This window comes from Hippopotamus amphibius, chromosome 5 (assembly GCF_030028045.1).
Source record: "Hippopotamus amphibius kiboko isolate mHipAmp2 chromosome 5, mHipAmp2.hap2, whole genome shotgun sequence".
NCBI classification, from domain to species: Eukaryota; Metazoa; Chordata; class Mammalia; order Artiodactyla; family Hippopotamidae; genus Hippopotamus; species Hippopotamus amphibius.
Window position 1 is genome coordinate 52,276,845 of NC_080190.1, and position 21,352 is coordinate 52,298,196.

Here is a 21,352-nt window from a genome sequence, read left to right on the forward strand (position 1 = left end):
ATATTTTATTCTGGAAGGATTTTAATAAGGAATAAAAGTACCATTAATCTTTTTATTTTTTTAGTTCAGAGTTTGAAAGTTCAAAATATTTCACTATAACTTTTTCCCCAGAAAATGAAGTTTGAAAGGAGAAAATGTAGCCATGGGTTAATCAAGAGCGTGTGAACTCTGACATGTTGGATTGGCCAGAAAGTTCCTTCGGTTTTGTTTTGTTTTTTAATTAATTTATTTATTGGCTGTGTTGGGTCTTCGTTGCTACACACAGGCTTTCTGTAGTTGCGGTGAGTGGGGGCTACTCTTTGTTGTGGTGTGTGGGCTCCTCATTGCAGTGGCTTCTCTTATTTTTAACCACTTAACCAACCCGGAAGCCCCTCCTTCAGTTTTTGAGTAAAAATAAAAGACACATTTTTCATTTTCACCAAGAACTTTATTGAACAATGTATTCACTGTTTTGTTCCACCACCTTCTGCCATTTTTCAGACAACTTCATAATTCCATCTTCCCAAAACTTATCTTTTTGAGCAAAGAACTGTTCCAGGTGCCTTTTACGATCTTCCAGGGAATTGAAATTTTTTCCATTAAGAGAGTTCTGTAGGACTTCCCTGGTGGCGCAGTAGTTAAGAATCCACCTGTCAGTGCAGGGGACACAGGTTTGATCCCTGGTCTGGGAAGATCCTACGTACTGCAGAGCAGCTAAGCACGTGCGCCACAGCTAGCTACTGAGCCTGCACTCTAGAGTCAGTGAGCCACAACTGCTAAGCCTGCGAGCTCCAACTGCTGAGCCTGTGTGCTGCAACTACTGAAGCCTGCATGCCTAGAGCCTGTGTTCTGCAACAAGAGAAGCCACTGCAATGGGAGCCCCGCACACAGCAACAAAGAGTAGTCCCTACTTGCCGCGGCTAGAGAAAGCTCATGCACAGCAATGAAGACCCAAGGCAGCCAAAAATTTTTTAAAAAGAGAAGGAGAATTTTGTGAAGACTGAAATAAATGGAAATCTGAAGGTGCAGTGTCTGGTGAATATGGCAGATGAATCAGAACTTCCCAGCCAAGCTGTATCAGCTTTTGCCTGCTCATCAAAGAAACACGTGGTCTTGCATTATCCTGGTGGAAGATTATGCATTTTCTGTTGGCTAATTCTGGACGCTTTTCGTTGAGTGCCGCTTTTTTGTTTGGTTTTATTGGGAGCAGTACTTGTTGGCATTAATCGTTTGGTTTTCCGCAAGGAGCTCGTAATAGGGGACTCCCTTCCAATCCTACCATATACACAACATCACCTTCTTTGGATGAAGACTGGCCTTAAGTGTGGTTGGTGGTGGTTCATTTCACTTGCCCCGTGATCTCTTCTGTCCCACATTATTGTACAGTATCCACTCTTCATCACCTGTCACAATTTGTTTTAAAAATGGAACATTTTCATTACATTTAAGTAGAGAATTGCATGCGGAAATAAGGTCAAGAAGGTTTTTTTTCACTTAACTTATGTGGAACCCAAACATCAAAGTGATAAACATAACCAAGCTGGTGCAAATGATTTTCTACACTTGATTTGGATATTTTGAGTATGTAGGCTATCTCCCGCGTGGTATAACGTTGACTGTTCTCAATTAACATCTCTCTCTCTCTCTCTCCTTTTTTGGGCTGTGTGGTGAGTGGGGGCTACTCTTCATTTTGGTGCACGGGCTTCTCACTGCAGTGGCTTCTTGTTGCAGAGTACGAGCTCTGGGTGCGAGGGCTTCAGTAGTTGTGGCATGTGGGCTCTAGGGCATGCTTCCTTCAGTAGTTGTGGCTCACAGGCTCTAGAGCGCAGGCTCAGTAGTTGTGGTGCACGGGTTTAGTTGCTCCTCAGCATGTGGGATCTTCCCAGACCAGGGATCGAATCCATGTCCCCTGCATTGGCAGGCAACTTCTTAACCACTGCGCCACCAGGGAAGTCCTCTAAGGTAAAATTTAAATGAAACAGTGTTTGAGAGGTTCAGGGCAAAGTGGTGCTGTCCGTGAAGGGAGTTAAATTTTTACCTTCTCATATATTTATTGGGCTGGGTGAACTTGTCCAAGTGTGTGCTGACGTTCTATCCATCTTTTTAATTTTTTTTCAGTCTTGGTTTCATTTGGTTAGATAGTTCAGATACTTTCTGTCGCCCATTTTCAGGTTCTTCTACAGTGTCTAATCAGCTATTAATCCCAATCATAATTTTCATCTCTGAAACTTTAGTTTGGGTTTATTTTATATCTTTCTTGTCTACTTAACATAGTTGTTGCCCCTACCTTCTTACACGTGTGGAATGCAGTTCAGTTCCTTTCAGTGTCTTTGTCTCCTAATTCTACATCTGTATTGTTTCTGGGTTTGTTTTTATAGTGTACAGAGATAAATTTGGTAGAACCAGATCGAAAATAAATGAGGAAATTGTGTTAAGAAAAAGCCTTTTTGTCTTAATGAATTTCCTAGGGACCTACCATAAATACAACTTTGAGATTCTTAGAAGCCATTGCAGAGAAGATTATCAGTGGCCCGTTTGCTTTTTTAGGATGGATCATTAAAAATAGAAAACTCTGGACTTCCCTGGTGGTGCAGTGGTTGGGACTCTACGCTTCCGGTGTAGGGGGCCCGGGTTTGATCCCTGGTTGGGGAGCTGGGTTCCACATGCATGCTGCAGCTAAGAGTTGGCATGCTGCAGTTGAGGAGCCCGCGTGCTGCAGCCAAGACCCAGCACAAGCAAATAAATAAATAAATAAATAAAATACTTTAAAAAAAATACAGAAAACCCTTACTACCCTTGGGCCAGGTATGGGTTAAGTTTTCATCTTTTTCTCTGCCTCAGCTAAGAAGTAATGCCGTTAAACTTTCATTTGTTATTGAGGGGCTATTTAATTAACATTTGTTTTAAGAGCATAAATGAAGGATATTTTTATCCCTTCCCATGTTATAGGATTGCTTGTGTTAAAGTTGAATTCATCTTTTTATTACTCTTTGATTTCTCACTTTCTTTTACTCTTGTCTGAATATGATTTAGTTGTTGCATGGAAATTAAAATATTAACTGATAGAATGATAATTTATACTTTTTCTATTTTACAATTTTTCTGAGAGAATTTTGAAAGATTTTTAATGTTTTTTATTTGGAGATAAGTTAAAAAATAGTTTGTACTTGGAAATAATTTCAAAATTACAGAAGAATTACAAAAGTAAAATAGTACAACGAACATTCCTTACCCTGATTATCTTAATATATGCTTTTTCATTTGTTCTTTTTATTTGTGTGTATATATATTCATACATATGGATTTTTTTCTGAATATTTAAGGGTAAGTTCATATACATTTTATGTGTGTGTGTATACATAATTAGCCCTTTACCCTAAATACAATGTGTACTTCCTAATTAATTACATCTCCACATCACAGTAATCATCCTCAGTAAATTTAACATTGTTCCAGTATTTTTACCTAATCTGTTATGTCTGTTTTGTCAGTTGACACAATAATGTCCTTTGTTGCATTTTCTCCTCTCTGGTATAGGATACAGTCTAGAGTAAGGTATTTCATTTAGCTGTCATTCATTTAGCTGTTAAGCTGTGTCTTTAGTCTCTTTTAACCAGGAATACTTCTGTAGTCTTTGTCTTTTATGACATTGACATCCCCTGATCTCCCTTTTAAAAAAGCTTCTCATTTTGGTTTATTCTGAAGTTTCCTTATGATCGGGTTCGGAGTATTCATTCTAGGCTGGGATACTGTATTAGTGATGATGTGCTCTTTTTAGCGTGCCACCTCTGGAGGTGGTTAATTATGATCACCCAGTTAAGGGGCTGCCCATTCCTCTACTGTATAATTATTTTCTTCCCCTTGCAACTAAAAAGCAGTCTTTGAAGAGACTATTCAGATACTTTGTTTTTCAGACTCAGATTTAACATACATGATGATGCTTTCCTGATTCAGTGTTTACTGTGCTGCTTGAAAAAATAACCATGTAGTCAATTCTCAACACTCTAGTATAAGCATCAGCCCACCCTTCGCCTGTTTGCGTGTTTATTTTATTTGGTTGTTTTATTTTTCTTTTATCAGTATGGACTCATGAATCCCTGCCTTTTTTTAATGGTTCATAATTCATTATTTATTTTGGGGGTACATTTGTCCTGATTTGGCTAGTCTGGCTCTTCTGTCACTGAGACATAATCCCGTCATTCTTCAGGCACTTTCTTACTTTTTGGCATAACACAGTGTTCCAGATTGATCTCGTACCTGCTCTGCTTCAGCCCTGGAATCAGGCCCATTCTCTGTGGAATCTCCATTCCCTTTAGTGGCAAATGGTTCTAGAGACCAAGATTGGGCAGTAGTTGTGGTCATCACTTCTTGGCCCTTTTAGTAGATGGAGATAGGAAACATGCATCTATATGCATATAGATTCCTGCATATATGTGCATATCTGTTTTGGAAATCATGAGTTCACAACAACTTCAATATTAGTCCATCCCTGCAGGGTTCTTTCTTGCCTTCTGTCTTAACCCTGACTCCCAATAATATCAACACTTACTCAAACCTATAATACACCTAAAATAGTTACAAAATTGCTTTGTCCATTCCACTGCAATAAATAACTCTACTAATGTATTTAGGAATTATTTGTAATCCTGCACCTGCTCTACCCTACACTGCCCCTGACTCAAGGTATAAAGTCAGATACTGTGTTCATAAGTTATTTAGGTTAGTTCTGTCTGCCTGTCTTTTCTTTCTGTCTTCCCTTCATTGTATTTGCTATTCATTTGAATTATGAGTAGGTTTATTTGTTCTGGTTTGCTTTCACTTTTAGGCTTTCTTCCCTTTTCATTCTCATTTATTTAATTTATTTGATTGAATATGCACAACATTAACATGCTTCCAAAAAACAACACTATACAAAAAGGTAAGTTCAATGAAGGGTCACTTCATTGAGTGATGTTCTAGCCCATCACTCACCCCTGGTAGGGAACTGACTTCATTGTTCTCTGTTTTATGCTTTCTGTATTTCTTTTTATAAAAATAAGTGCAAATTTTCTTATTTTCCCCCTTATATAAAAGGTAGCATCTATATGTGCACTTTACACTTTGCTTTCTTTTTAAATTTTTATTTAGTAATAACTCTTGGAAACTGCACCATGTGAGTTAATAGAGATCTTCAGAATATATATATTTACAATTTTTTTAAAAGTTGGCTTTAGATTGTATTTTTCCTTGTTTTTTTCCCCTTGTTCTCTTAAATGTTATTTATATCCTTCAAATTGTTTCTTTTAAGGTTATATGTGTGTAGGTTATGTATATACAAATCCAGTGTTGGCAAAAATCTTATATATTCAGCACATCCCTGTCATTATTTAGCCTTAATTTCAGTCTTAGCGTTTGGCTTAGCTACTGTAAAAGAAACCTCAAGTTAGTTTTTAATAGGTAGCTTATTTTTCTTTGGTTTACCAGTCCTTGGCTGTTTATCTCTGGACTGTTTTCAAGTTGCTGTATTGTCAGGAACCCAGCTTCCTCTGTGGGTGGTGTTCTACCATCTCTAGAATATTGAAGAGGACAAATAGTAAGAATGGGAAGGGAAGGCAAAGACCATCTCTAGAAGACCAGGACCCATAAGGTGTACTCTGCTTCAGTTCGTGTATCATTCATTAACTAGAACCCGGTTGCATGCCCATACAAGTAGCAAGAGATGTTGGAAAATCAGGGCAAGCATGTGTCCTGCGAAATAATTCTTAAAAGGAAAACGAAGGGGAGAATGAACATTCTCTGTCTACCCATAGGTGTCTCAAGATATTTTCAGATTCTCTTTTTCTAAGTTTGATAAATTATCTACCTAATACAACTGATCCATCCTATAATTAGTGATATTTTTAGTTGTAAAACTGATATTTTAGTTGTAAAATTTCAGCTGATTTTTGACGATGGCTCATTTTGGTATCTTTTTATTTAATAATTGTTGAGTTGTAGGCTTAGTTGTATTAGTTTTTACGAAGTGCCAAGTATTGGATTTTATGCTTTGTTACCTGTACTTTTTAGAGCTTATGCTCAGATTATGCCATTTCGAGGTGGTATTCAGATGTGGCAATGCTTGCTTTTATAAAATTTTAGAAAATTGGTATAAATACTTTTGAAGTTAAACTTAAAACAACTGAGTAGTAGGTGTATTGTTCTTGTGGAATGGAATTGAGAATTTCTTCCTAAAAATAGCAGTTGTATCTTTAAAAGGTCTGTCTGTAGCACTTGATTGAATCAGGCAGAAAAGAAAGATTTTCAGCTCTATTTCTTCCGTGTACCTGTGGATTATAGTCTTTGCATAGTGCTCTAGCTTAACATACTCTAGTGTCTAGGTCTTAGCAATACAGACATTCTTGGTTTTAGTTTAGGGATAGCTGAAGTTTTTCCTCAAATAATTTAATGCCCTGAATATTTAACAAATTATGAAAATTTAAGGCTTTTTTGGTTATAGTTTAAGACTGAGATTATATGGTTATGCTAAAATAAAGTTCTAAAGAGGTAAAAGGTGTCCTAATCTTGGTAAAACTTTCTTCCTCAAATTCCCTCAGCTTCTACTGCCCATTTAAAAGAAAAGAAAGAAAAAACAAAAAAAACCTTAACAATTTTTTTAAAAAGCCAAATAAATCCAGATTAATTTCCCCCCTTTTTTGAATTGCCATTAGAGTACTGCATGCATGCATACATAGAGTTGTGCACTGTGGTACTTTGCTTTTTCAGAACTCATTTAGTTTTAGAGCGTGTTGATTGAATTACTGGTGAGAGTGCAATTCTGTTGTGACATCCTTATGTGGGTAAAGCTGGATGAATTCTAATCAGCTTACTATATTTGTCCTCATTTAGTACACAGTACTCTTTAAAACTCAAGTAAGTTTGGTACTGCTAAAAAATTCATATGGCTTAAGAGCAGTTATTCCAATTTTTTCCCTTTTGAGAGCCAACTCAATAAAGGATAATATTGTTATTTCTTCTTAGCTTTTCATAAAGGAACTCTTCTTACCTCTGCTTTATAATTGTGATTCAACAAGCCAATCTTTTAACCACAGCCTTGGCATTATCATTGTAAAAACCAATTTTTATCCGTTGTTTTGTAGATACTGGATTCTCTCTTATGGATAAAATACTCTATGGGTCTGTCACTGGCATATTTTTTCCTTAGCTATAATATGGTTCTCCTTATTTGTCATGCCCCTGGAGAACTGAAAGAAAGGAATAGTATGTTTAAGATTAGTAGGACTGAAGTATGCTACAATGATTCTAAATCTTTAGAATGTTAGTCTTAAGAGCTTTCTACTTTTTTGTTATAAGTATTCTTCTCATTAGATTTCAGAGGAAGCAAAATCCAGAAATACTTTAACGCGGAAAAGTTAAGGAATCTGTGTAATATGATGCATCTACTTTTTAAACCAGAAAAAAATTAACAAGAATTAAAGATAAGCCTGGTGGTGCAATCACAATGACCCAGTTAAAACTTAGCTAGGTTGCTAAATGGGAGGGGTGATTTTCATTTTCCATGAAAAGTTTGCTGTCTGGTGTTTTTGCAGCTGCTGTACACAGTCACTTTCACTGAGTGACATTATTATGTGACATTGTATGTTTTCCATATACAGTTCACTTAGGTGCATGTGGAATTGTTATACCATTTGGAATGATGTGAAGAGTTCAGAGTCAGTCAGTGTTGTCATATCCTACCTCTACCCGCCCCCCCCCCCCCCAGTGTGTATTAGACACATCCAGATGTTATTTTTTTATTTTAATTTTTAGATAGTAGGGTGTATCTTCATCTCTTCCCGCTCCCTATAATAAACCTTATATTAACCTTGTAAAACTTTGAAATAATTCTCAGGGAGCAGTTCTTATTGGATTCACTTTCTTTTAGACTAGACATTAGCATTAAAATGGCAAAACCTTGTCAAAACTTTTAAAATATACTACTTACTAAGCTGCCTTGTTCAATAGAGTAAACAGAATGTTCATTGAATGTATCTTTTGAATATAACTTATGCAGTCATTCTGTATACTGTTAAGCTTCAAAGGCTTTTTGAAGGTTTGTTTGTTTTTTTATTGTGGTAAAAAACACAACATGAGGTCTGCCCTCTTAGGAAAATTTTAAGTGTACAGTATTGTTAACTATAAGCTCAATATTGTACCATAGATCTCTAGAATTTTTTCATCTTGCATGACTGAAACTACCTATTGAACAGCAACTCCCTATTTCGGCCTACCTCCAGCGCATGGCAACCACCATTTCTGTTTTTATGAGTTTGACTAGATATCTCATAAGTAGAATCATGCAGTGTTAAGTCCTTCTGTGACTGACTTATTTAGGGTAACCTCCTAAAAGTTCATGTTGTAGCATATGATAGGATTTCCTTCTATTTAATGACTTAATAATATTGTGTTCTATGGATATGTAACATTTTCTTTATTTATTCATCTCTTGATGGATAGTTACATTGTTTCTACCTCTTGGCTATTGTGAAAAATACTGCATTGAACATGATGGGAGTGCATATATTTCTTTGAGATCCTGCTCTTAATTCTTTTGGATAAATACCTTGAAGTGGGATTGCAGGATCATATGGTAATTCTATTTTTAATTCTTTGAGGAACCGTCATACTGTTTTCCATAATGGCTGCATTATTTAAATTCACACCAGCACTTCATGAGGGTTCCAGTTTCTCTGTGTCCTTGCCAACACTTGTTATTTTCTGTTGTTTTGATAGTGACCATCCTAATGGGTGTGAGGTGATAGTTCATTGTGATTTTGATTTGCATTTCTCTTATTAGTGATGTTGGGCATCTTTTCATATACCTATTGGCCATTTCTTCTTTGGAGAAATTTCTGTTTAGGTCCTTTGCCCATTTTTTAGTCAGGGTTTTTGTGTTTGTTTTGTTTTGTTTTTGCTGTTGACTTGTAAATAGCAAGTTGCTGTTTACAACTTAAATTGTAAAGTTGCTTATATATTTTGGATAGTAATTCCTTATCAGATATGTGGTTTGCAAATATTTTCTCCCATTCTGGGGTTGCATTTTTCACTCTTGATTGTTTCCTTTGCTGTGTAGAAGCTTTTTATGATGTAGTCCAGGGGTCTCTAACATGTTAGGAACCGGGCCACACAGCAGGAGGTGAGCAGCAAGCGGGCAAAGCTTCATCTGCTGCTCCCCATCATTGCATTGCCGCCTGATCATTGCATTACTCCCTGACCCCCCGTAGAAAAATTGTCTTCCGCAAAACTGGTCCCCGGTGCCAAAGGTTGGGGATTGCTGATGTAGTCCTACCTGTCTATGCTTACTTTTGTTGCTTGTGCTTCTTGGCAAGAAGTCATTGCTAAGACTAGTGTTATGTATTTTTTTCTCCCATGTTTTCTTCTAGGAGTTTTAGCTCAGGTCTTATGTTTAAGTCTTTAATACATTTTGAGTTGATTTTTCTGTATGGTATAAGATAATGGTCCAGTTCTATTCTTTTTTTAAATAAATAAATAAACTTATTTATTGATTGATTGATTGGCTTTGTTGGGTCTTCGTTGCTATGCACGGGCTTTCTCTAGTTGTGGCGAGCAGGGGCTACTCTTAGTTGCGCTACTCTTAGTTGTGGTGCACAGGCCTCTCATTGCAGTAGCTTCTCTTGTTGTGGAGCACAGGCTCTAGGCGCATGGGCTTCAGTAGTTGTCGCTTGCGGGCTCTAGAGTGCAGGCTCAGTAGTGTGGCACACGGACTTAGTTGCTCCGCGGCATGTGGGAATCTTCCCGGACCAGAGATGGAACCCATGTCCCCTGCATTGGCAGGCAGATTCTTAACCACTGTGCCACCAGGGAAGTCCCAATTAATTACACTCTTGTAAACAAAAAATCTCTAATGAGATTATTTATTTGAAGTTTAAAGGACATAATTTAACATCACTTTTGTAAAGGATGGAGAAAATGTCAGTCTGTTTAATCTTTTGAAAGTGAAGATTTGTTCCTTTTATATAGGTTTAATCCTATGGATTTGATTATGCAGCCCACAGTTGTGTTTCCTCAATTGTGAAATTCAAGGTGTTAAAACTGAAAGTTTTTTTTCATTAAGTTTATAGTATATTGATTTGGCAGCAAATGAACCTGAATTGGGGTAGGGCAACTTACATCTTTATCCTATCCACAGTGAATTTTTATACATTTTGCATGTATTTTAGTATATATAGTACTGCTTTAGATTTCTACTGTGTTGTGTAATATGTGGTATACATACCATATTTACCTTTATAAAATTTGAAAACTTGAATAATGGCACTCATCTGGCCTCACCAGTTTCACTTAAATGAATAAGGACTTTTATCTGTTGTCATAAGGCCTGATTTTCATCATTGGAAGAATGTGGGGCATGAGGAATAAAGAACAGGTTGAGTTAACTATATTCATTAGTAAGTTAATATCAGCCTGGCAAGAGGTTTAATTTCTTTTCTTGGTTGGTAATAGTTGCCTAGAACACTGATTGTCTATTTTGTGTCACAATAGCACAGTGACTCCATATCTGCCATAGGCAGGGGAGCATGGTGGGAGTATAAGCCAGATATTTTCTATCCTGCTGTGTCTAGGATATATGTTTATGTATCTAAATTATTCTTTATGATTTTTAGTTTTAGTTTTAAAATGAGATAATTTTTTTAAATTTTTTAAATTAATTAATTAATTTTATTTATTTATTGGCTGCGTTGGATCTTCATTGCTGCACACGGGCTTTCTCTAGTTGCGGCGAGTGGGGGCTGCTCTTCATTGTGGTGCGCAGGCTCCTCATTGTAGTGGCTTCTCTTGTTGTGGAGCACAGGCTCTAGGCACGTGGGCTTCAATAGTTGTGGCACATGGGCTCAATAGTTGTGGCTCACGGGCTCTAGAGCACAGGTTCAAGAGTTGTGGCGCATGGGCTTAGTTGCTCTGTGGCATGTGGAATCTTCCCAGGGCCGGGCTCGAACCCCGGTGCCCTGCATTAGCAGGCGGATTCTTTACCACTGCGCCACCTAGGAAGTCCAAAATGAGATAATTTTAAAAGGATGCAAAGTAAGATGGAAACAGTTGATCTTTTTCTCATCTCTCTAGTCTCCTACAAAAGCTGTATATAATGCCAGACATTGGAACCATCCAGACTCGGAAGAACTACCTGGGCCACCGGTAGTAAAACCTCAGAGTGTCACAGTAAGTGAAACTGTACTTTTTAATTTCATGTTTGTGTAATGAATTTTAAATTAAGCAATTGCTGTCTTCATAATTTGAAAATGGCTTTTCTGTTTAAAAGTTTATTTTCAACTTCCTCACTAAAATTTAGTGGCTTTAGTTTAATTTATTGGAAAAGTAAGGATTGTTGACAGGATAACAGAATTCTGGTGTTATTAGGTTATAAATGAAAGTCTTAAAAAATATTGGACTTTTCACTCCTGGCATTTTATGGAATTATAATATTTGGTGTTTAAGGGCAAATTATTTAAAGTTTGTATTAACTATTAAGAGCTATATTATAAATTACATATTTCAAATTTGTATTAATGATTAAAAATTTATTTATTTATTGGCTGTGTGTTGGGTCTTCGTGGCTGTGCACGGGCTTTCTATAGTTGTGGAGAGCAGGGCTACTCTTCGTCTTCGTTGCAATGCATGGGCTTCTCGTGATAGCTTCAGTTGTTGCGGGGCACGGGCTCTAGGTGCATGGGCTTCAGTGGTTGTGGCTCTCGGGCTCAATAGTTGTGACTTGCAGGCTCTAGAGCACAGGCTTAGTAGTTGTGGCGCATGGGCTTAGTTGTTTTGTGTCATGTGGGATCTTCCCGGACCAGGGACTGAACCCGTGTCCCCTGCATTGGCAGGCGGATTCTTAATCACTAGGCCACCAGGGAAGTGCCTGTATTAATGATTAAGAGGTACATTATAAAATTATATCCTACATTGATCTTGAAGTGGCTTTGAGTGATTAATTTTTCACAGCAGAACTTCTTGTATTCCAATAATACTTTTCAATTCAAAACACATCTGAAAAAGAGTCTTACCAAATTATTTTCTAAAGAATAAATGGTAGGACCATGCATTAATACTTAGAGGTTAATAGTGACTCCTCAGTCATCTGGAGCTATCAAGGAATGAGTTCTTTATAGACAACAACAAAAAATAGGGATAGAGATCATTCTAAAATGTAATGTACAGTTCCCTGTCTTCTTCATATATTAAACTCCTTTTACTAGTATTAAACCATTATTGTGTATATTAGTAATTATATGCCCTGCTCTTATTATGGCTGTTTTCTTCTACCCTCAACTGCGGACTCCTGTACTTTAAAAATTCTTTTATCTATCTGTTGTAGTTTTCCTCTCCATCCTGAGCTGCTTGTCGATGCTATTTATGTAATTGTGGTTCTTTATTCCTTCTAATGGTCCTGGAGACGGATAGCAAATTGCATGAAATGTAAGGTTAAAAAGACCAGAATAAGTTCCTGAGTGGTTCTTTTGTGAATAAAACACATATGAGTCTTACCTTGTAGTGCATGGAATTTTAAAGTATCCCTTATGACCTTTCAGAGACCTCCCCCTACCTTTTTCGGGGAGAATGGGGGTTTTATTGCTCTTAAGCTAAATTTGCCAAGTAGGTAAGATGTTATTATTTTTATATATTTATTAAGAACAACTAATTTAATACCTTTATTAATAGGTGAGGCTGTCTTCAAAGGAGCAAAATCAAAAAGATGATGGAGTTTTTAAGGCTCCTGCACCACCACCCAAAGTGATAAAAACTGTGACAATACCTACTCAGCCCTACCAAGATATAGTTACTGCACTGAAATGCAGAAAAGAAGACAAAGAAGTAAGCAGCTATATACAGTTTTACTGAATGTGGATAGAATTTTGTATGTAATAGCCTTTTAATATCTTGAACACATATAAGTACACTGATATTCAGTTTTAAACCACGAACTTATCTTGTCCTACTACTACCAGTGATTTTAAACCATTTCTTTTGGTTGCCATCTAATAAACTATTTTATACACTTTTAAATAAAGCACAGCAAGTCCATAGATTTAAATGTGCTACTTCATAGTTACAAAAGAGGTGGACTTATTTTTTTCTTGGCAGTTGTATACTGTTGTTCAGCACGTGAAGCACTTCAATGACGTGGTGGAATTTGGTGAAAATCAAGAGTTCACTGATGACATTGAGTACTTGTTAAGTGGCTTAAAGAGCACTCAGCCTCTAAACACACGTTGCCTTAGGTAAGATCTTATTTTTATATTTGAAAATTGTATGCATGCTGTTTCTCATTAAAATTTTCTAGCTCGTTAGAGCCAAACATTTGTGGTTTTGTTACCATAGGTGTAGGCCAGTGATGTTAAAATGTGATTGATTTCTTTTAAGGGACTTTGATTCCACATGGACAAAGGAAAGTTGGATGATACAGCATTTTAGCATAGCATAGGCTTCAGTTTCCAGATGCTTAAAAGAATGTTAAGCCAGAGAATCTTTTAAGTTCTTTTTTAGCCCCAAATTTTACACATGCAAGTGATAGATTTGATTTAATTTAAGCATGTTTTGATTTGAATCATCTTTTACATACAGTAATGGATTGATTATCTTGGTTTGATTGAATTATCCAGTCATTTTGAATATTTCCAGTTAGATGTTTATAATCTTTATGGATCAGAAAGAAGCATTATGAAAGGTAGCTGAGGTTGTTTTGCTTTCAGTTTAACAGTAGTAGTAATGTAAGGGATACACTGAAGACGATCATGTGTTACTCATATTTTTTATATAGCATACCTAATCACATACTGTGCATCAGTAAGTTTTTAATAATTTGGTTTGCCTTTGTTTTTAATATTGTGATCTGCATGGGCAGTGCTTTGACACACATATACCCCCACTCCTGAGCACCCTTTTGCTTATTTTGGTGTTATGCAGATAAAAAAACTAACGCAGTAGCTATTTTCAGTCCCCTTAACCTAGTCTATTTTCTTCTAGTGTTATTAGCTTGGCTACTAAATGTGCCATGCCCAGTTTTCGAATGCACCTGAGAGCACACGGAATGGTAGCAATGGTCTTTAAAACCTTGGATGATTCCCAGCATCATCAGGTACTTAAGTTTCTGGGATTGAGAAGCATTATTTTAGAATTCTGGTTTACTTGGCTATTGAAAAATACCTTTGGGAATTCCCTGGAAGTCCAGTGGTTAGGACTGTGAGCTTCCAGTGCTGGGGGCCCAGGTTTGATCCCTGGTCAGGGAACTAAGATCCCACAAGCTGTGCAGCATGACCAAAAAAGAAGAAAAGAGAAAAATACCTTCATTGGATATTCATCTATAAATATTTCCTAATTATGGGTTGAGTTAGTTTTATTTGCTAAATATTTAGAGCCTAATGCCAGAAGTTTTTGCTTAATAAATTATTTAAGAGTATTTTCTCATGGCATATTCCCCCCTAAACATGTCAGTTTATACTACAAGGGTGAGTCGAAAATTACCTGCACTCCGGTTATATTAAAACTTATATAAATTCTACAGCCAGAGTGTGGATAATTTTTGACTCACTCTCGTGTTAACCATTGTGTAACATACCATACCATACCATACTGGATGTTTAATTCTGTAAGCACTGATTTCCTTGAATCAGAAAGTACGGGGGGAAAAATGTTTTGCTAGTTTTTGTTTTATTTTTAATGTTTATTTAATTTACTATTATTTTTTATATTTTGGCTGCATTGGGTCTTCGTTGTGGTGTGCGGGTTTTCTCTCTCTAGTTGTGGAGTGCAGGCTCCAGGGTGCATGAGCTCTGTAGTTGTGGCACTTGGGCTCAGTTGCCCTGCAGCATGTGGGATCTTATTTCCCAGACCAGGGATTGAACCTGTATCTCCTGCACTTGGAAGATGGATTCCGTACCACTGGACCACCAGGGAAGTCCCAAATCTTTTACTGGTTTTTGATATTAATAGCATGAAATAAAAACAGTGTTGATGTTAAATTTTTTTAAATATTTTATCTGGATGTTGAATCCCATTGTGAAAAGGAATCACATCCTCATTTTCATTATGACTTTGACACTTCCTCTTAAAAATAAAGCATATTTACGTATAAAAATCAGGTTTAACATTTTCCAAGTTAGAAAAACAAAATCATTACTAACCATCAATAGTGGTATTTTTGAGATGGCTTTATTATATTTTCGTTCAGGGAAATTATGTTCCAAATGCAGATTAGGTGACACAATCTAATATTCAGTCTTCTGAAACTGAAAGCAATATACTTAAGTCCGAGTGAGGACAACTCCATTGCCAGGTTGTAGCAGGTACAAAACAGTGAGGGAGAAGAGAACTAAGAATAAATTTGCTTTCTTATGCAGTCATGAGAGGACCAAGGCATTAATGTGTATTCTTAGGGGCAGTGGATCTCCTCAGGCCTGTACTGTGACATCCTTATTTACAAAAATATTTTGCTCTGTAAGCATTTAATTAGTTACCTAGTCTGAATTTTGGAGGTTCAAAGCTTAACTCTTTAAATAATTAATTGTGTTTCTGTGCATTGAAATAAGTGTAAGATCAACTGTACTTCAATAAAAATAAATAATATGTGGGGGGGAAGAAAAAAAGAAAGAGGGGAAGAAAAAAAGAAAGACGTGGGAAGTACAGAATATCCCAGGAGTTGGAATGTTCAAACATAGACCTCTTTGTTATATTAATGCTTACCTATATCGCCTTCACTACTCGTAGATTTTATTGTAAGCAGAGTGTGCTAACTACCTGATCTGAATGATTTTGAGAGCACATTATATTAATGATTTTTAAAAAATTACTTTGTTCAACCACACCTGATAGGTTTATTTTAAAGAAATGAGTCTAAATATGTTTGAGCATCCTAGTTTTATATACATTGACACAAACCCAGCTGTGTTTATTTTTACAGGAAAAAATAGCTAAGTTTCTAATACAAATTTTAAAACATTTACATTATTGATTTTAAATGGAAATTTGACTTTATTATATCATAAAGAACTAAGACTGAAGTGTGTTATAAAATAGGATTATATAGCTGAAAAAATATATGTAATTCCATTTAAATGCTTCTGGCTCTGGGGCATTCATATAGAGAAGGTCTATAGAAAGGAAAATCTTAAGCAGTGGTGCTTTATGTATATTTCCCTAGAATGTTTTAAGAGGGAGGTTTTCACTGAATAAAACATTTTCATGGTTTCCAGCATGTGAACAGATGTCAAAAATAGTCTTGTTTCCTGAAATAGTCACTAATTGCTTACATTAACTTTTCTTAAATTTTTTTTGGGTCTGTTGAAGAATCTGTCCCTTTGTACAGCTGCCCTCATGTACATACTGAGTAGAGATCGTTTGAACATGGATCTTGATAGAGCTAGCCTAGATCTAATGATTCGACTTCTAGAACTGGAACAAGATGCTTCTTCAGCTAAGCTGCTGAATGAAAAAGACATGAACAAAATAAAAGAAAAAATTCGAAGACTCTGTGAAACTGTACACAACAAGCACCTTGATCTAGAAAATATAACGGTGGGTTCCTTCCTTCTATTGTAAAATGAAAATTACTTTCAGAAAGTTTTTAATTTGTCACAGCAGCTATGTGACTTTGGACAGATCAGTTAACCTCTTGGTTTACAATTCGGCAAATTCTTCTGAGGTTTAGCTCTGAGCATAATTCTCCTCCCTGCCTGAAATTCCAAAACTGGTCCATTAGTATTTAGATTTTTTCCCCCAGTAAATTTTTTATTATGTTTTGCCTAATCCTTTTCTCTTGAAAAAATTTTTATTTTAATGTAGAAACTGCATTTAGGCTATTAAGAACTTGAATTTTTAACACTCTGTGGGGTTTAGGAATAAAGATTTAAAGGATCTTCAGAAAGCTGTTTTCAGTGAGCATTCATTTATTCCAAAGTATCTCAGGATGTCTGATTAACTGCTGCAAGGGACCAAGACTCAGAAGGAAGATTCCTAGGCACCTGCCCCTCCTTGGAGTAATGTCCCTCATACCCAGGGGTCATGGGCATGGCTACCCTTATATGCAGTACAACTCCCCAAGTTTAAGATCTCTATGTTGCCTTTGGTTGATTTTAGTTCTACTTTCCTCTGGCTTTTATTAACTTGTAGAATCAGTAATATCGCCAAAGATTAGTAGGCCAGGAGAAGATAATTGGCCTTGTCATTTTGAAAAAAAAAAGATTATTAATATATACCTGACTTTCAGATATTTCCAATATCTGAACTATATAAACATTGATTTTTCTACTGCCCTCTATACTGAAGACTGCAGCATCTGCCTTAAAAATTACAGAATGATTTGTGCTAGCCACATACGAACTTAGGGTTATGGCTCTGTTTAGTTAAGATAGAGTAGGGAATACATTCAGGTAGAGTGGGGGTTGAGGGGGAAAGCAAGTTAACATTAAAAGGCAGGATACAAAATTGACATGTATTCAGTACTTTCACTTGTTAAAATTAGGAAATGGCTGTTATATTCAGTGTGGATAAACAATCCTTTTACCTCACCAAACTATGTGTATACTACTTTTAAAATGTAATTTTTATTTACTTTTAACATTTTTACAACATATATTAATTTTTAATGCTATAAAAGAATAATTTTGAGCCTATAATTTTTATTTGCTTCATAATGGAATAAATACAGGTTTTAAAAATTATTATTATTATTATTTCATCTCCCATATTGTTGAACCTTTAGATTCTCTCCAGGCATTTGGTCTTAAATAACACAATGATAAACTTCTTGTTCATTGAATTTTCTCCATCATTTGTTGAATTTTTTAGGATGGTAAATACCAGGTAATAACTTTGTTAAATTGCGTGAAGTAGTTAAACTCACATGATTAAAACCAGAACACACAGCTGCTATTATATTAGGATGCCTCCTCCCGCAACTTGAGCTTTTCTTGGATATTGTTTGTTTTAAATTTTAACAATAGACATTATTTTGTACAGTGACAGTCTCCTATACATTAATTTTGTTTGTTTTAATAATTGCTCAGCCTCTTCCTTGAAATATATTGCTACTCCTATGTGCTGTGGAAAGATATTTTAAAATAGTAATATTATGATAGTAAAGTTTAACTCAAATAACTGAGAGCTCACAATTGCTGAATAGTATTCTGAGTAGTGATTTGGTTGTGCTTTTACTTTTTGAGGACTATTCCAGTTTCAAATAAAATGTTTGAATTGTAGGCTATTTTAAAATACTAGCTTATTATATACTGAATATAGCCTAAAATATCAAATGATCCTTTTTTTTTGCCTATAGAAACAAACAATAAAGTTCCTTTTTTACATAAAATCTTATAAGGCTTTGCTATATTAACATCAAATTACTATGCCCCTTTCTTCCTAAGCAAAGAAAGCCTCATTAGTCTTCAGTTTCACTGCTGTGACTCATGTGCTAACCTACCTGTACTGATCTCATTACATTACTCTTTCATGGACTTAAAATGAGAATTGAGCAAAATTTAATCTGTTTTTTAGTGTTGAATTCTAGTTCTATATTTGTCACCTTGGACATCAACCTTGTTTTTTTTAAAGTACAGAATAAAATATGTAAGGTATAGAATAAAATCTCTTCGAAATCAGTAATACTAAGATTTTTGCTAAGATCTGTTTTTTGCATTTCTAAATATCTAATTTTTAATCAGTTCCAAATAGGCCAGGAAGACTTAATGTAAACTTGCATCTTTCAAAGGAAAAAGCTTTGAGAAGATATCCAGGTCTTTTCAGCTTTGTTAATTAAAGCATTTCTTTTGTTATACTAAAGTTCCTTTATTGCAGCAGGAACCCAAGCTGCCCTTTGTTGGGGGGTGGCTATATGTTTTTTAAAAGAAATACAATAAAAGTAAAATTAATAATTAAAGGCAAATAAAGAGAAGGAAAAACCTAAAGTAGTTTAGAAATATGGCTGTGACTGTTCTATGCTTCCTCTGATGGTATTTCTGAATCATTATTTGTATATAATTTTGTCATGGTGGCCACATGATGTATATCCAAACTGCTGACCCTATAGTATAGTTTAAAAACTGGTGAATCTGAAACCCTGAAAGTAACAAAGAATATCAGAATAGATAAGAAAATATATAGAACAATAGGAAAAAGACAAGCAACTTTGTAGGAAAATAAAGAAAGAATATTTGATAGGGAACTTATAGTAGAAGAAATACAGTTAACTGATAAATATGTGAAAATAAGCTCATTTGCTGTAGTTAGAAAAATACAAAACAAAGCAGTGATACCAGTTATTACCAACAGACAAAAATTTAGACATACCTTGTTCCTAGAGTATTGCTTGTTACAGCCTTTCTGGTGAATTAATCCAGTATATTGATCTACAGTTAAAATACATACACCCTTTGATTCGCCCTCGAGGGTGATGGTAACCAGTATATATTTTATTGAACTGGCAAGTGATAGACTACTTTAAATAATGGATTTTCTCTGAAAATAAGCCAGTAGTTTTAAAAACTTTTCTTCAGCTTAACACTATTCTGATACCAATTTAGTTTAATTTTAACTTAAAAAAAGCATTTACTGTAATTACTATGGGCTGGCAGTATGCAGTATACTTTTTTAAAAAAGCAGTCTACAAGTGTTACCTCAGAATTATTGCTAAGAGTCAATATTCATTAATGGTGCTTCTGATTTTCAGACTGGGCATTTAGCTATGGAGACGTTACTGTCCCTTACTTCTAAACGAGCAGGAGACTGGTTTAAAGAAGAACTGCGGCTTTTGGGTGGTTTGGATCATATTGTAGATAAAGGTACAATATACACACGTATAACATTTTTATATATTATTTAAAACCTAAAGAAAGTATTCTGTTTCTGTACTTCAAAGAATAATTGCATCAGTTTGAAGAGATCTGTTCCTTTTAGTAGCATCTTGAAAATCTCAACTTTTAAAGGAAAGGCCATTAACAGTTTGATATTGGGGAGTTATGGAAATAAAATGATTATAATAAATGTCTCATACATTTCAGCATCTCACAGTATAAAACTTAGAATAAACAGTGTTCTGAGAGGTACCAGCATATTCATAGCATGTGTACAGATGGCTTTTTTCCCCCCCCGTTTCTTTCTTTCTTTTTTTTTTTTTTTTTTTTGGGGGGGGGCAGAAGGCTTTTAATGTTAGTAAGGGGGTAAGTATTGAAGTAATGAGACATGCTAATTTATGTCCATTTCTTTTCTCCTAGTGAAAGAATGCGTGGATCATTTAAGTAAAGATGAGGATGAAGAGAAACTAGTAGCCTCATTATGGGGAGCAGAGAGATGTTTACGAGTTTTAGAAAGTGTAAGTATTAAATATGGACAACTATTTGGAGAAAATTATTTAATCTTAAATGTGACTCTGTATGTAAGACTGTCATAGTTTATATTATATATCCCTAGAGTTTCACGTTTGTTAATCCAAATTGAAATTGTAATGCAGTCTATTTGTTCTTTGCTTTTATGACTTAACCCAGTTCAATGTAGATTAGAATTTATGCTGCCAATGAATTTCAGGATGCATAGACTGTGTGTTGACCAGATTGGATTAGCTAGGTACTTTATGAAACATCTATGGGAAAATTATCTAGTGTGAATGAAAAGTTCCTGGCACAGATGAAATTGTTCCTTTTATCTTCGAGTGTTAGGTATATTTGACAAACATGTAATTTTTTAAAATTCTAAATGAATCTACTTAAGAACTTTAAAATATTAGTTTATTTATTTAAAAAATCTTTGAATAAATAAACTAATTAATTAGTTTATTGGCTGCGTTTGGTCTTCGTTGCTGCACATGGGCTTTCTCTAGTTGCGGCAGCAGAAGCTACTGTACATTGTGGTGCGCGGGCCTCTCATTGTGCTGGCCTTTCTTGCTGCGGAGCACAGGCTCCAGGCGTGTGGGCCTCAGCAGTTGTGGCACACGGGCCCAACAGTTGTGGCTCATGGGCTTAGTTCCTCTGCTGCATGTGGGATCCCCCCGGAGCAGGGGTCGAACCTATTCCTCTGCATTGGCAGGCAGATTCCCAACCACTGTGCCACCTAGGCAGTCCTTAGTTTGTTTATTAAGTTAGTGATTGCTCTTTTCTGACATTTAAAGTGCTTGGTAGTTCATTACAGTGAATGTATAGTACAGAATATATTAATTGTGAGCAAGCAGTTGTAACAGTGATGTTTAGATTGTAATAAAGCAATAGCTTGTATTTTTAAATTTAGAACATGTGGGTGTTACTCCCTTAGATGACAAGGGCTAATTATTCATCATCTTTATGTCTTTTAGAGTATTGCGTGTTATGTGTGAATGAATGAATGTTATGGATTGCCACAAAATTTCAAAATTTTCCCTTTT

At 35.6% G+C, this 21,352-nt stretch overlaps 1 protein-coding gene across 4 annotated transcripts in view; it reads left to right on the forward strand.

Annotated features, from left to right (window-relative positions):
• The window catches only part of WAPL (WAPL cohesin release factor), a 76,033-nt gene that overhangs the window by 41,116 nt on the left and 13,565 nt on the right, over positions 1–21,352 (forward strand). For all 4 annotated transcript variants that reach the window (XM_057734385.1, XM_057734386.1, XM_057734387.1 and 1 more), the window contains exons 5-11: positions 11,077–11,172; positions 12,670–12,822; positions 13,093–13,229; positions 13,975–14,086; positions 16,294–16,521; positions 19,670–19,781; positions 20,214–20,311. In XM_057734385.1, the coding sequence (XP_057590368.1) occupies positions 11,077–11,172; positions 12,670–12,822; positions 13,093–13,229; positions 13,975–14,086; positions 16,294–16,521; positions 19,670–19,781; positions 20,214–20,311 (936 nt within the window). The remainder of the gene's footprint in view (positions 1–11,076; positions 11,173–12,669; positions 12,823–13,092; positions 13,230–13,974; positions 14,087–16,293; positions 16,522–19,669; positions 19,782–20,213; positions 20,312–21,352) is intronic.